General features: G+C 44.0%; 3 protein-coding genes across 4 annotated transcripts; all 3 read left to right on the top strand.

Annotated features, from left to right (window-relative positions):
- Nucleotides 1–46: 46 nt before the first annotated feature.
- On the top strand, nt 47–3,797 carry aup1 (AUP1 lipid droplet regulating VLDL assembly factor). Of its 2 annotated transcripts, none has more exons than XM_062477177.1 (12): nt 47–250; nt 930–1,067; nt 1,202–1,352; nt 1,429–1,616; nt 1,809–1,881; nt 2,034–2,107; nt 2,274–2,340; nt 2,426–2,531; nt 2,655–2,774; nt 2,858–2,997; nt 3,146–3,222; nt 3,339–3,797. In XM_062477177.1, the coding sequence occupies exons 1-12, from the start codon at nt 210–212 to the stop codon at nt 3,364–3,366; spliced, it is 1,203 nt and encodes a 400-aa protein (XP_062333161.1). In that variant the 5' UTR covers nt 47–209; the 3' UTR covers nt 3,367–3,797. The 2 variants fall into 2 exon arrangements, with proteins under 2 accessions (XP_062333161.1, XP_062333160.1); XM_062477176.1 differs by having other exon boundaries at nt 2,426–2,550; nt 2,662–2,774.
- An 893-nt stretch (nt 3,798–4,690) lies between these two features.
- On the top strand, nt 4,691–10,425 carry trpc3 (transient receptor potential cation channel, subfamily C, member 3). The gene is made up of 12 exons (XM_062476533.1): nt 4,691–5,425; nt 5,637–5,684; nt 5,910–6,095; nt 6,680–6,844; nt 7,036–7,252; nt 7,349–7,582; nt 8,255–8,519; nt 8,918–9,113; nt 9,217–9,414; nt 9,585–9,650; nt 9,761–9,836; nt 9,971–10,425. Exons 1-12 carry the CDS (start codon nt 4,691–4,693, stop codon nt 10,168–10,170), a joined length of 2,586 nt encoding a protein of 861 aa, XP_062332517.1. The 3' UTR covers nt 10,171–10,425.
- A 143-nt stretch (nt 10,426–10,568) lies between these two features.
- LOC134032539 (glutathione S-transferase P-like) lies at nt 10,569–13,655 on the top strand. The gene is made up of 7 exons (XM_062476532.1): nt 10,569–10,674; nt 11,083–11,118; nt 11,872–11,978; nt 12,117–12,204; nt 12,640–12,743; nt 13,019–13,120; nt 13,210–13,655. Coding segments are annotated over exons 1-7 (627 nt in total). The 5' UTR covers nt 10,569–10,673; the 3' UTR covers nt 13,399–13,655.
- The last annotated feature ends 145 nt before the right edge of the window (nt 13,656–13,800 follow it).

Genomic DNA, 13,800 nt, shown 5'->3' with positions numbered 1-13,800 from the left:
GCTCGATGACCTTCCGGTTTGGAATGTGGAAACGCCCCTTCCTCGGTGCTGACTTCAGATCGACCAGACGGCAGCCGAGGCTAGCTGGGGATGTTAGCCAGCCAGTTGGCTTAGTACTCAAGTGATAGGTTAAGTCACTCAGAAGTTATCGCAGTTGTTTACGATGCAGAACAGCAATCGCTACAACTTCTTATCGAAGTAGTTGAACAATGGAAACTCGGGGAATTGAACATATGTTCGACTTTCAGCGGTAAATTGTTTTGGCAAATGTCGAAAGGGTCAAATTAGCACTAGCTCCGAAGCGGTTTTGAGCTCTAGGAAGGGACGAACAATTTAGCTAGTTTGCTAATTGCATAGCTGCCTAATGTATAGAGCACTCCTTTGTCGTAGGTGTGTTGTAGATTTGTGGTATTGTGTCGAGAACTGTCTAGTTATCTATTTAGTGGTATTTTATTACAGTAGCTGGCTAGTTAACGTCACTTTTCATTGATAGCGCTAGTTAGTAGCGCTAGCAGTGATCATTGACAATTGTCGATTAGCTAGGCTAGTGATGTTGGCTAGTTACTAGCTGGTAAGCCACGTTGTGTACGTGAGAATTTGTCGTTACGTTATTACACGAATTCCTAATTAGGAAACTTTAATTATCAACGTAGACCTGGTTACCATTTACAACTTTAATTATGAACATGGCAGTGTTACAGTACATGTTTTGATATACTGTTACACAAATGGGATCTAGCTACAGCAAGTTGACCCGCTAGCTTGTTAGCTAGCTGTTGTTGGAGATAAACTGCGACCTGAGCCATTGCGCAACTAGTTTAGTGTGTTTAAATTGTAAAACTGTACAAGTCATGATAAATAGTAACAGGTCTAGGTGGTGACCTTCTTTTATAGCTGGTCTAATAGTTATTTTTACGTTTGTATTATAGATTTCCTAACGATGGACTGGTTCGCCTCCTGCTTCTAATCTACTCTCCTATAGGCTTATGCCTGATGTTAATACGCATCTTTATAGGTGTACATGTGTTCTTAGTAAGCTGTGCACTGCCAGACAGCCTTATCAGACGGTAAGCACTAACTAACCCTGCCTTTTATGTAAACTTCTACTTCCAAAAATATGTTATATAATGTTTTAATTAATTTATAGTCTTGATATCTTGTCTTCTGTTGTGATGTCTAACAAATCTTTTATGTAACCTAGATGCATTGTGAGGATAATGTGCTCGGTGCTTGGGATGCACGTAAGACAAAACAACCCACGCCTAAGAGACAAACGCGTGAAACTCTACATTTGCAATCACGTGACAGAGTTTGACCACAACATCATCAATCTTCTGACCTCCTGCAACACAGTGAGTGTAATATCCGTACCAAGTGTATCTGGGTGTTCTGATTCAGTTAAACATGTGGAGTGTGTGCAATCTGCAGCCGATGCTGGACGGCTCAGCAGGGTTTGTGTGCTGGGCCCGAGGGTTCCTGGAGCTGGGCCCGGTCCCGGCCCCCGCCCAGCTGCAGGAGGTCCTGCAGAGGTACTCCTCCTCCCCCGGCACCCCGCCCCTGCTGCTCTTCCCCGAGGAGGACACCACCAACGGAAGAGCCGGCATGCTCAAGTTCAGGTTTGTCTCCATCTCGCCATTTAGAAGTGTCACTAGTTTGATAATCTTTCATTTTCATAGTAATTTTTTCAAATCTTGTGTGCAAGTTTGTGCATGTTGGATAAACCAGATCAATTCTAATAAAAGTTATTAATCATTGAACTGGCTGCGAACATGACATCTGTTACTGCTAACGGTGGTTCCCTCCTCTAGCCTGTGGCCCTTCTCTGTGACTGAGAGCCTGCAGCCTGTGGCCCTGCAGGTGAAGAGGCCATTCCTGTCCCTGGTAAACATCATGCTCCCACCTACTCTGAACCACACCAGCTGGTCATCGTCATTGTGTATAATAGGGTCTGGGGTCGTATGTAAGAAGATGTGGAGTTAGGGTAAGACAGGTTAGCTGGAGGTGAAGAGATGTGTTGTTGATTTTCTCCTCAGAGCATCCCAGAATCCTCCTGGTTGACAGAACTGTTGTGGACCTTTTTTGTCCCGTATACAGTCTATCATGTAAGGTACTAAATAATTACTTTTTTTTTCCATTCACAATTATTTCAGGTTCTAGACGATCACAGATAATATGTATTCCTGCGAGAGCGCCACAGGCAGCAGTGGGTCTCAGTGTTCCAGAGAACAGCCTCAGCTCACACTCTGCTTTTCTTAATCTATTCCTCCTCCAAGATGGCTCCCGGCTGTGTCCAGGCAGGAGGGAGAGACCCTGCAAGACTTCACCAATAAAGTACAACAGGTGCAGAACGTTCATGTTCACTTCCTCTGCTGCCAATCATCACTGGCTGCTACATTTTCAGATGACTTGACTGTGTGCCTTTCAGCTCCTTGCAGCTGAACTCAGTGTGGCGTCTACCCAGATCACTAAAGCAGATAAAGCTGAGCATATCAAAAGGACAAGACACGTTGCTCCGCACATCAACACGTCCAGTAAGCACACGACCTTCCAGTAACACCTCAGCATTACCAGTAACACAACCACCTTCCAGTAACATCTGGGCATTTTCCTGTGTGTGTGTGTGGTCTTGTGTGGGTGGTCGTGTGTTCCTGGAGGTGCCAGCCCACGGGGGGCCCAGGTGCGTGGTGTGGACGAGGCTGGTCTCAGCATGCTGGCCCTGCAGGTGAAGGATGTGCTGCCTGACGTCCCCCTCAGCGTTATCACCAGCGACCTCGGTACCCACACACTCACACCGCGTGCAGTACGCATGTTAAACCACAGAATAGTGGGTCTGTTCCTTATTAAATGTTCTCTACAGTGCAAACCAACTGTGTGGACGCCACCATCACTAACCTGCTGGAGAGGACCGAGGAGTTCTCCTCTGGGCCGACCGGAAGCTCCGCCTTCACCTCCAGCAGGAGCTCCTCATCTGCCTCTTCTCCTCCCCCTGCTGGCAAGGTCCTCTTCCCCCACCCCTCCACTATCGAAGTACTCCCCCCACACACACACACTATGAAGGTGTGTGTGTGTGTTAGACTGATTTTGTTATTGTCTTATGTAAGGTTGGGGTTGTAGTCTGATGTAGGGTTCTTCTTGTCACCCACAGTGTTTTGGGAAGTCGCCAGTAGACAGACACATGTCTCTTCAAGAGAGGAAAGAGGCCTTGTATGACTTCGCTAGAAGGTAGGAGCCTGTGTTAATGTCATTCAGTCTGCAACAACAACTCATGCACATTTACAGTCTGAGTGATATTCTGAAGGAGTTCATGTTATAACACCTGTTTTCTTGTGTTTCTCCAGGCGCTACATTGAAAAACATGGACTGTAATTGGAGGACAGATTTTGAACAAGTAGAAATGGTTCCTATTAGGAAAACCATCGTTGAAATCAAACAATAGCAAAGACATTTGAAAGGATTGGAGGAAATCAAGGAAATTCTCTTGTTGGATTTGTTTTTGCAACAAAATGAATATTTTGAAAATGGATTTTATTGACTACCCTAACTAGAGGAATATGTCAGGACTTCTGTGGATTGTTTTTTTTTTTTTTTTGGCATGATAAGTCTGCATGTGTCTTAAATAATTTGTTCTAGCAAAAATATATTATTTTGATAATGTGTCTTGTGATTGTGAAACACCACATTCTAATTATGTGCAGTGGTCTTGTGTAAGACAGGACACATGGACTTCATCAGTGAGAGTGTGTTTCTGCAATTACAGTTTTTGAAGAAAATAAAGTCAATCATCTACAAATTTAAAACTTGTCTTAATGAAATTATGTAGCAAGTTCACACATCTGCTCTCAAGTGTATGTGTCGTTGAAATGGGTTAGGCTCTCAAGTGTATGTGTTGTTGAAATGGGTTAGGCTAATGTAATTTAATTTTGTTAAAGTATAAGTAAGAAATACTGGCATTGGCTATAAATTAAATATCAAGATGGCTACACTGTCCTGCATAATATGCAGGTCTGCTCTTATTTTGACTCTCAAACATGCTTAGTAAATGCGTGCTCCCCCTGTTGTAACCCCCCCCCCCTCGCACTTTAATTAGTTCTGGAGCAGAGTGTGGCTAGAAGTCCTGCTGGAAGAGCAAGAGAGCTGACCAGAGCTTGTTGTTCAATCTACAAAGGTCTGACATATTTAACTGAAATGTTCATATTGAACTGTCCTAACCATCTGAATTAACATAGTTTACCATTATGTTTGCTTGTATACTTCTCTAACCTGACCCAAGGTTATCCACAGCTTCTCCAGCCTGTCTCTGCTGGTATCTGGCGCGGTGATAATGTGCCGCAGAGAGCAGCACCTGCAGTGCTCCTAGCATCTGTAGTGTTTCATTAAAACGCTATTAAACCAGTAGGAGTTCTCAGTGTGGGGGGTCAGTTCCATGACGGATAATCCTGATTCGATGCTGCTGAGGTGAGAAAAGACGCGTTGCCACCTCGTATCCCTCCATGAACACACAGGAGGCAGAATTACGATGACTTGTATCACAGGATGTGAGAGAAATATAAAGCAACAAGTCACGCACTTAAACAGTTACTTGGCCGATTCATTTCTGCTGGATCTGTTACGCACACACAGCCTGATTTGAACGAAGCAGGTTATTATTTTCAGTCTGTCCACAACGACGGACCTAGCCACGCACAGACGCATGAATGCAGCCAGAGAAAGGGGCCGTCGGATAGGGGTGCGCGGCCCGGCACTCATGTTCAATGGCCGCGGCACCAAACTTACCGCTGAAGAGGAGCGTTTTCTGGATGCGGCAGAGTACGGCAATATCCCAGTGGTGCGCAAGATGTTGGAGGAGATGCCTGCTCTGAATGTGAACTGTGTGGACTACATGGGCCAGAATGGGCTTCAGCTGGCGGTTGGAAACGAGCACCTGGAGGTTACGGAGCTACTCCTGCGGAAAGACAACTTGGCGCGTATCGGGGACGCGCTCCTTCTCGCCATCAGCAAGGGCTACGTCAGGATAGTGGAGACCATCCTGGCCCACCCGTCTTTTGTTACCAGTGAGCGTCTGACGCGTAGTCCCCGCGACCTGGAGGACGACGACTTCTATTCGTACGACGAGGACGGCACGCGCTTCTCTCCAGACATCACTCCCGTGATCCTGGCGGCGCAATGCCAGAAGTACGAGGTGGTTCACATGCTACTTCTGAAGGGCGCACGCATCGAGCGGCCGCACGATTACTTTTGCAAGTGCGAGGACTGCACTGAGAAACAGCTCAACGACTCATTTAGCCACTCGCGCGCTCGCATTAACGCGTACCGGGGGCTGGCTAGCCCTGCTTACCTGTCCCTCTCCAGCGAAGATCCCGTCTTTATGGCGCTGGAGCTCAGCAATGAGCTGGCCAAACTTGCCAACATCGAGAAAGAGTTCAAGGTAGGCTACAGGATAAAAATGGCTTGAAATGTCATTTAGTTTTCCTGCTTTTTTACATTGTGGCATAACAATATGTCCTTCAAGTTGAGTTGATTTGTAAGTTTTCACGTCTGATACATTTAGTGCACGGAATATATTTTAATCTTATGAAGTTTTCTATTAACACCAATTTTATGCCTGGTGTTTGTATATGTGCTACTGTGTCCACCAGGAGAAAAAGAACATTAAAAAAGAGACAACACACAATTGCTTCTCCCTGGTAAATATATATTTGGCAACAATTAACTAGGCTACTTGTTGTAGATTCTTCATGATATCAAGACTGCATAGTACTCACTCGTCTCATAAAATCATGTTTCGTGTCAGTTCAACTTGTATTGAGGATCATGAGTTATTCATAACGATTTCGTTATAACATGCACAAATTGACTGGAAAATAGTGGAAATTAATGTCGCCCTTCTCTGTCTCTTGTTGTTTGTCCAGAATGATTATCGCAAGCTTTCTCTGCAGTGTAAGGACTTCGCGGTGGGCGTTCTGGACTTGTGTCGGGACACGGAGGAGGTTGAGGCCATCCTGAACGGCGACATAAGTAATGAGACGGAGGAGCGGCAGCGTCGCCACTCCCTCCTCAACAGGGTCAAACTCGCCATTAAGTACGAGGTGAAGAAGGCAAGTTACTGCGACAGGTCCTGCCAAGACCGAGACCCTGAGATTTGACATTAGGCGCTACATCAAGGCCGTAGCCATGGAGTCAACATTGGGGGGGACGAAATCTGCTGGGGAGTCTGAGGGTCCCCACCTTAAAAGTTTTACGTTTAGTTATGAATATGATTACATTTTTTATGATAATTTTGGACAGCGTGCGTGGTTGCCTGTCGTAGCGTAGCACATTAATATTTTATTAATATTTTTATATCAATATATTGGGGGGGACATTTTGACCACATTTGAATATTGGGGGGGATGTGACCCCCCCAATATATATTATGATAACGGCCCTGGACTACATTCATTTATATTCCTTATATACTTTATATACTTATATTCATTGAGCAGACACTTTTATGCAAAGCAACAGTGCATATGTACAAAATCAAGTATCAGAAATGCATAGTTCTAACAGTATTTCAGTGGTCAAAGAACAGTCTGTATTTACCAGGCACAGTGCAGTGTCCACAAACAGCTTCTCAGCTTCCAGACACTGTGCTCACAGTATCTCAATCTCACTTCAGTTCATTTGTTTTTCTCCACAGTTTGTGGCCCACCCCAACTGCCAGCAGCAGCTCCTGAGTCTGTGGTACGAGGACCTGTCCTTCCTCAGGGAGCAGAGCCTGTTGGTGAAGTGCCTAGTGGTGCTGCTGGTGGGCCTGGGTCTGCCCCTTCTCGCCACAGCTTACTGGCTGTGCCCCTGCAGCAGGGTGAGACACCACCACCAGGCCAAACTACTGTCATCACCACTCACTGTCGAACACTCTGGTGAACAGTCAGAGCCAGAAAACCTGTTTTGCTTCACGAAGGCCTAAACATTTAGTTTATTTGGTTGGATTAGTAAATTTTGAAACTCTTTAAGGCTGAATAACGTGGTCTGACTTGTTGCTTGTCTCTGCAGCTGGGCGCGTCGCTGCGAAGTCCCTTCATGAAGTTTGTGGCGCATGCGGCCTCCTTCATCATCTTCCTGTGTCTGCTGGTGTTCAGCGCCTCAGACCGCTTCACAGGCATCACCACGCTGCCCAACGAGACCGTCACGGAGCACCCCCGCCAGGTGTTCAGGGTGACCACCACACGCTTCAGCTGCACAGAGGGCCTCATCATCATCTGGGTTGCTGGTTAGATCAGAATTATGAGGAATTGTACAATAAACAAATCCCTTCTCAACGTGGGTGTCTGCTCTCAGCACTGTGTTCTTCCTGTTTCCTGTGCAGGGATGATGTGGTCGCAGTGTAAGGAGCTGTGGACTCAGGGCTGCAGGGAGTACATCTTGCAGCTGTGGCACGTTCTGGACTTTGGCATGCTATCCATCTTCACAGCCTCCTTCACTGCCAGGTTCATAGCTTTCCATCTGGCCAACAAGGCTCAGAAATACGTAGATGACCAGGTTCAGGCCAGCGATCTATCCCTCGTCACCCTGCCCCCACATGTCAGATACTTTACCTACGGTGAGAGCAAGGAGCACTCGTGTGTTTCAACGTGACATTCTCACCGCATAAACAAAGCTGAGGGAACAAGCACTTTAGTAATCTGGATGAAGTGTGTTGTGATGCAAACAACTCATTCGTTTTTTTTCTGGGACTTGAAGTATGACCTAAACCTGCTTCCTCACTGGGTAGCCTTCAATTTAACATGTATTCATTCAGCAGGGGCTTTCATCGAAAGCTACATACAAATAGTGCACATGGAAAGTTCAGTAGAAAATCATCAGAAGTGCATAGTTCTGACAGTGTTTGGGTGGTTCTTCATGGTTCTTACACTATCTGTGGTTCTGTGTGATTCTGACTATCTGTGTGATTCTGATTGTATCTGTGTGATTCTGACTGTATCTCTGTGGTTCTGACTGTACCTGTGTGGTTCTGTGTGATTCTGACTGTATCTGTGTGGTTCTGTGTGATTCTGACTGGTTCTGTGTGGTTCTGTGTGGTTCTGTGTGGTTCTGTGTGGTTCTGTGTGATTCTGTGTGATTCTGACTATCTGTGTGATTCTGACTGGTTCTGTGTGGTTCTGTGTGATTCTGACTATCTGTGTGATTCTGACTGGTTCTGTGTGATTCTGACTGGTTCTGTGTGGTTCTGTGTGATTCTGACTGGTTCTGTGTGGTTCTGTGCCCCGGTCAGCCAGGGCCAGATGGAGCCCTTCAGATCCTCAGCTGATCTCAGAGGGGCTGTACTCCATCGCCGTGGTGCTCAGCTTCCTGCGGATCGCCTACATTCTGCCGGCCAACGAAAGTTTCGGGCCTCTGCAGATCTCCCTGGGCCGGACGGTCAAGGACATTTTCAAGTTCATGGTCTTGTTCATCATGGTCTTCCTGGCGTTCATGATAGGCATGTTCATCCTGTATTCATACTACTTGGGCGCCAAGGTCAACCTGGCCTTTACCACGTGAGTAGGTTCATCAGTGTGGTGTTAGCTGGTACAGTCAGCTGGTACAATCAGCTGGTACAGTCCCAGCACATACAACATGATCCTGGGTGTGACTGGGGTTGGGGTCTACAGTGTTCTCAAGCTGTTGTGATGGGGTCAGGGGTCGGGTTACAATGTTAATTCACTGATGAGGTATGGAGACAGGCATGCTATGCAGTAGGAGTATCATGTCACACAATTAAATAAATAAAGCCTTTTCAAAATAGGTTTTGAAAGAAGGGCCCTTTACTGGGTATCTGTTACAGTATATACAGTGCCAAACTGTTCTTTTTTTCTTATTCACTATAGCTACTGACACTCTGCGTAAGTGACACAAGAGATCGTCTTTCCTTACCAGTTTCATGTTGTTACTGTAGGGTGGAGGAGAGCTTCAAGACGCTGTTCTGGTCGATATTTGGACTGTCTGAGGTGTCCTCAGTTGTACTGAAGTATGACCACAAGTTCATTGAGAACATCGGCTACGTGCTGTTTGGAATTTATAATGTGACGATGGTGGTGGTGCTGCTAAACATGCTCATAGCCATGATCAACAGCTCCTATCAAGAGATAGAGGTACGGTCTATCAGCACCCATTACACCAACACCTGAACATGTTTCTTTTAATACAGGAAGATTGTTTCCAGTGTATGATGATATAGTCCTTCCCTTCTCTCAGGATGATGCTGATGTGGAGTGGAAGTTTGCGCGGTCTAAACTGTGGCTGTCCTACTTTGACAATGGAAGGACCCTCCCTCCCCCCTTCAGCCTGGTGCCAAGCCCCAAGTCCTTCCTCAGGGTCATCCAGGCAGTCGTCTGCCCAAGACGCAGCGTGGAGAGGAAGACAGACCTGGGGATACACTACTCTAAGTCCAGGGTATGAATACATTTTGAAGTCACATAAATGAGCCCTAGATGGTGATAGTTTGTCAATTTTTTTGTTATGTTATTTTAATTTCAGTTTATGAAACAAGATATGTTGTTTCATAACATTGTTTGTTTATGCGTCTGTTTTAAAGTATGTTTTAAGTATGTGTCTTAATGTAGGCCAACCATCAGATGGCAGAGCTTCACAGTTTAAACAGCCAGTTGAACCAGCCCACTCGCTATCAGGTACAGAATGACTGTCAGCTCTCAGAATGTTACCCAGAGAGCTTGTCTTTGAATCCTCCATAAAAACACAACATCCCACCTGCTTACTATAATTAATCTCATGATTGCAGCAAATTATGAAGAGACTCGTCAAGAGATATGTCTTAAAAGCGCAGGTGGATAAAGAAAGTGATGAAGTTAATGAAGGTATAGCTCTAAAGATTAAGGTTAATTAATCTAAAGTACAGGTACAACCTCACAGTCACACTGTCTCATAGTGTTGTCCTTTGTTCTCGTTGTCTCTGTCCTTCCTCTCCTGTTGGTCCACATCCCTGATCTAGGGGAACTTAAAGAGATCAAACAGGACATCTCGAGTCTTCGCTACGAGCTCTTGGAAGATAAGTCTCAGGTCACAGAAGAACTCTCCTTAATCATCCACAAACTGGGCACCCAACTGAACCCAGTCTCTACACACTATGCAGGAACAGGGGACACTGGAGATGGTCTGGCACAGCAGACAAACATTTATGCTACAATATAGCAACAAAACACTTTCACTGTTAGGTTGTAAGATTTTCTTTGAATTTTCAATTAATCTGCTACCCGGAGGCATTTTACCTGACACTCCTATGCACATTCCAACATTGCATGTATGCATAATAAAATAAGGTTCGTGTGAGGGAGTGGAAGAAATGGGCTAAAAGTTATGCGAAGTACATGTAGGAAACGTTTTGACTTTGTTTTGTTAGAACAGTTTTGAATAGGGCATTCACCAGCGGTGGTATTGTCAATAAACCGCAATGTATCTCATACATAAAAAATAAACACGTTGCTTAGGAACTACTTCTTTCAAAGTGCACACTTTGCTCGGGGAGTTCAACTTTGTCCTAATAGACCAATTAGCAGTCAGAATGACTCAGCACATAGAGATGGGCGTCTCTAAGATCGCTTTTGTCCGTCGCTTTAAATTTCCAGACTTTTGTTTCCAAACGCACTCCGTCACTAACGCAGTCAACCTAACCAACATTCCCTTTTGCCTCCACAAGTAAGTTGCAAATTTCGTATTTTTGCAATATTAATGTAATATACAGTGTGCAAGTATTGCTCTGTGCACATTGCTAGTTCTAGCTTTGTCATTTAGTTAACTGCCATAGTTGTAGAGGTTTCTAAGCAGCGCAATCGCTTATCGAATGCTTTAGTGAATGTACGGTTATAAAGTGAGTGTTATCGCATTTGTAAGGACGGCTTAGGCTACATGTTATGCCTACACAAGACACGTGTCTTGATCGTTATGTAACACGGGTCGCGACGCAGTGTGCTCGTTTGAGTTAGTGTCCTGATTTGTTAGAGAACTACTAAGTTGTCTGAGTAGCGCTTGAATGTCCGGATACAATATGTGATGCAAAATACTGTATTTCCCCTATGTGACTCATCTCCTTTATCACCCCTATAGTGCCACCCTACACTATCACTTACTTTGCTGTACGAGGTATGTGTAAAGAATAGAGAAATGAATGTATTTGTCAAACCATAATGCCACATGATCTTGAGCACATGACTCCAGGGGCAAACCTCTTTTCCACTTGGCGCTTGACTTTTGTCTGATTAATCGACTTATTTCATTGCATTACTTTGCAATGAAATAATTAGCTAACATCTACATTGTTGTTCTATTCAGATGATTTGGCCTCGTAGGAATTTGATACACTAGAGAGATTATCTTCCTCTCCTCCAATCCCTTCCCTGGAGCTAGCCCTAGAGTATTTCATGTGACACAGGCATTCATAGGCCGACACTAATGGGCCACCCTTACCCGACATTGTTGAGACAAAATAAAGGAGAAATTAGTCTGAATGTATTTATGTAAAAAGTATCAAAAACATTTCATTTCACCAATAAATATGACTGCGCTTTGGCTTCCTATTTACATTTATGCATTTAGCAGACGCTTCTATCTAAAGCGACTTCCAAGAGAGAGCTTTACAAAAGTGCATAGGTCATAGATCATAACAACGACATAGCCCCAAACATTGCGGGTAGCCAAAACATGAAGCATACACTGTGAAAACCAAATAAGTCCCAAAGGGAAGAACCATAAGAGCATGTAGTTAAACAAGTTACAATTAAACAACATGATCCTCAAAAAGTGCAATGGTGTACCTGTAGAAAAAAGCAAGCAACAAAAATTGATAATCCTATGATTACTTTAGTCTGTGTGCCAAAGAGATGTTTTGTGTGACAGGGCGCGGTAGTGCTGCCAAGATTATGCTGGCGGACCAGAGCCAGCAGTGGACAGACATTGTCGTCAACTTCGAAGACTGGATGAAGGGAGACCTAAAAGCCACGTGTGTGAGTGAAATATCTTCTCTTTTTAATTTTCACAGATTTATAATAGTTTGTTTTATATATCTTCACTGATTATAATGTAAACCTGACACCTGTGCATAATGTGTTTACAATTGACTGAACTATTTTTGTTGTTTTTAGGTTTTTGGCCAGTTGCCCAAGTTTGAGGATGGAGATTTGGCTTTGTTTCAGTCAAACGCCATTCTGAGACACTTGGGTCGCAATCATGGTGATGTGCATCTTCACTCTCATTGATATAAGATCAATAATTCATTGTACATAATTTTTATAGACCAAGACTCTTATTTTATATTCTTATTAGGCGCATGTACTGAATCACTACTATCCTGCAATGCTTCGCAGTGTGTAAATTGCATAGTAGGTTTTGAGTCCCACACTAACCCACATCCCCCTGCAGATACTAGAAACAATTTGTAAGTCACTTTGGATAGAAGTGTCTTCTAAATGAGTAATTTTCCATTTAAACCCATATATAACAATCCATTTACAGGCTCTAATTTGTATTTAAACAAAAGCTGGTATAAGAAGACCTTGCATAATGAAATACTGTTGAACTACACATTTATTACTTGAATGTTTCTGCTGAACTATTTTTGATGTTGCTACATGAATCAGGAGTGTAAAGAGTTGCTGTTGTCTTCAGGGGCGTATGGGAAGGACGCTAAGGAGGCGTCTCTCATCGACATGATGAACGATGGCGTGGAAGATCTGCGTCTCAAATACGGTCGCCTGATTTACCAGGAATACGTACGTATGGGATGTAGCTCTGGTATCCTGTCTCCTGCAGAAGAGTAGGAGTTGACTCTTGGCTGTTAGAGCAGTTAAGCTTTGCTGACTTATCTCACCACATCTGAAGCACCTTCAGTCCGTCTGGTTTTCATAATCGGTTCGATGGCTGTATTGAGATCTAAAACATCTCTACATTGTTGTCATGTAGATTACTGGGCAACTGCTCAAGTGGTTATTAAGTGTTTTATCACCATGGCATTGACTCATTTTATTTATTCATTCAACTCTGACAGGAAACTGGAAAGGATCAGTACCTGAAAGACCTGCCTGACCACCTCTCCAAGTTTGAGGCTGTTATGGCTCGCAACAAGACAGGTTTTCTTGTTGGTGATAAGGTACTCATCCTGCCAGACTAGGTGAAAGTTTATTCATGAGAGCATCTGGAGACTTTATCCCCTGTGTTTGTGTGTGTTATCTTTTCAAGGTTTCCTTTGCTGACTACAATCTGTTTGATATCCTGCTCAACCACCTGGTCCTGTGCGACTGCTGCCTGGAGAGCTTTCCTTCCCTGAAGAGCTTTGTAGGAAAGATGTCGGCTCGACCTAAAATCAAGGCCTTCACTGACTCTGACGAGTACAAGAAACAGCCTATCAATGGAAATGGCAAACAGTGATTGTTTGCCATTTCCATTTGCCCCCCTAAACATAATAATCTGGTACTTAAATTAGATACCACTTATTTGGTTGTATTGCACTTCCGTCCATACTAATGGTTGTTTAGGGTTTATTGTAGGTTAGTTGAAATTAATAGTTGTTTTTGTTTCCACCTTTTGTGATTTCCCCATCATGCTATACAACTTCAATGAATACAAATGTATTTTTTATATGGATTTGGCAGCTGAAATCTAATAAAAAGTACATTGAAATATGATTTTATTTCTTTGTCATTGCTGTCAAGGACAACATTGTTTCAATGTTGAATAATGTTAATAAAAAAAACAAGTTACTGGTCCATGACACTGGAAAAACCAATTCACTGTTACTGGTGCATGACACTGAAAAGTAATATTGCATTT

This window comes from Osmerus eperlanus, chromosome 13 (genome assembly GCF_963692335.1).
Source record: "Osmerus eperlanus chromosome 13, fOsmEpe2.1, whole genome shotgun sequence".
NCBI classification, from domain to species: Eukaryota; Metazoa; Chordata; class Actinopteri; order Osmeriformes; family Osmeridae; genus Osmerus; species Osmerus eperlanus.
This window is presented reverse-complemented; position numbering and strand designations above follow the sequence as displayed.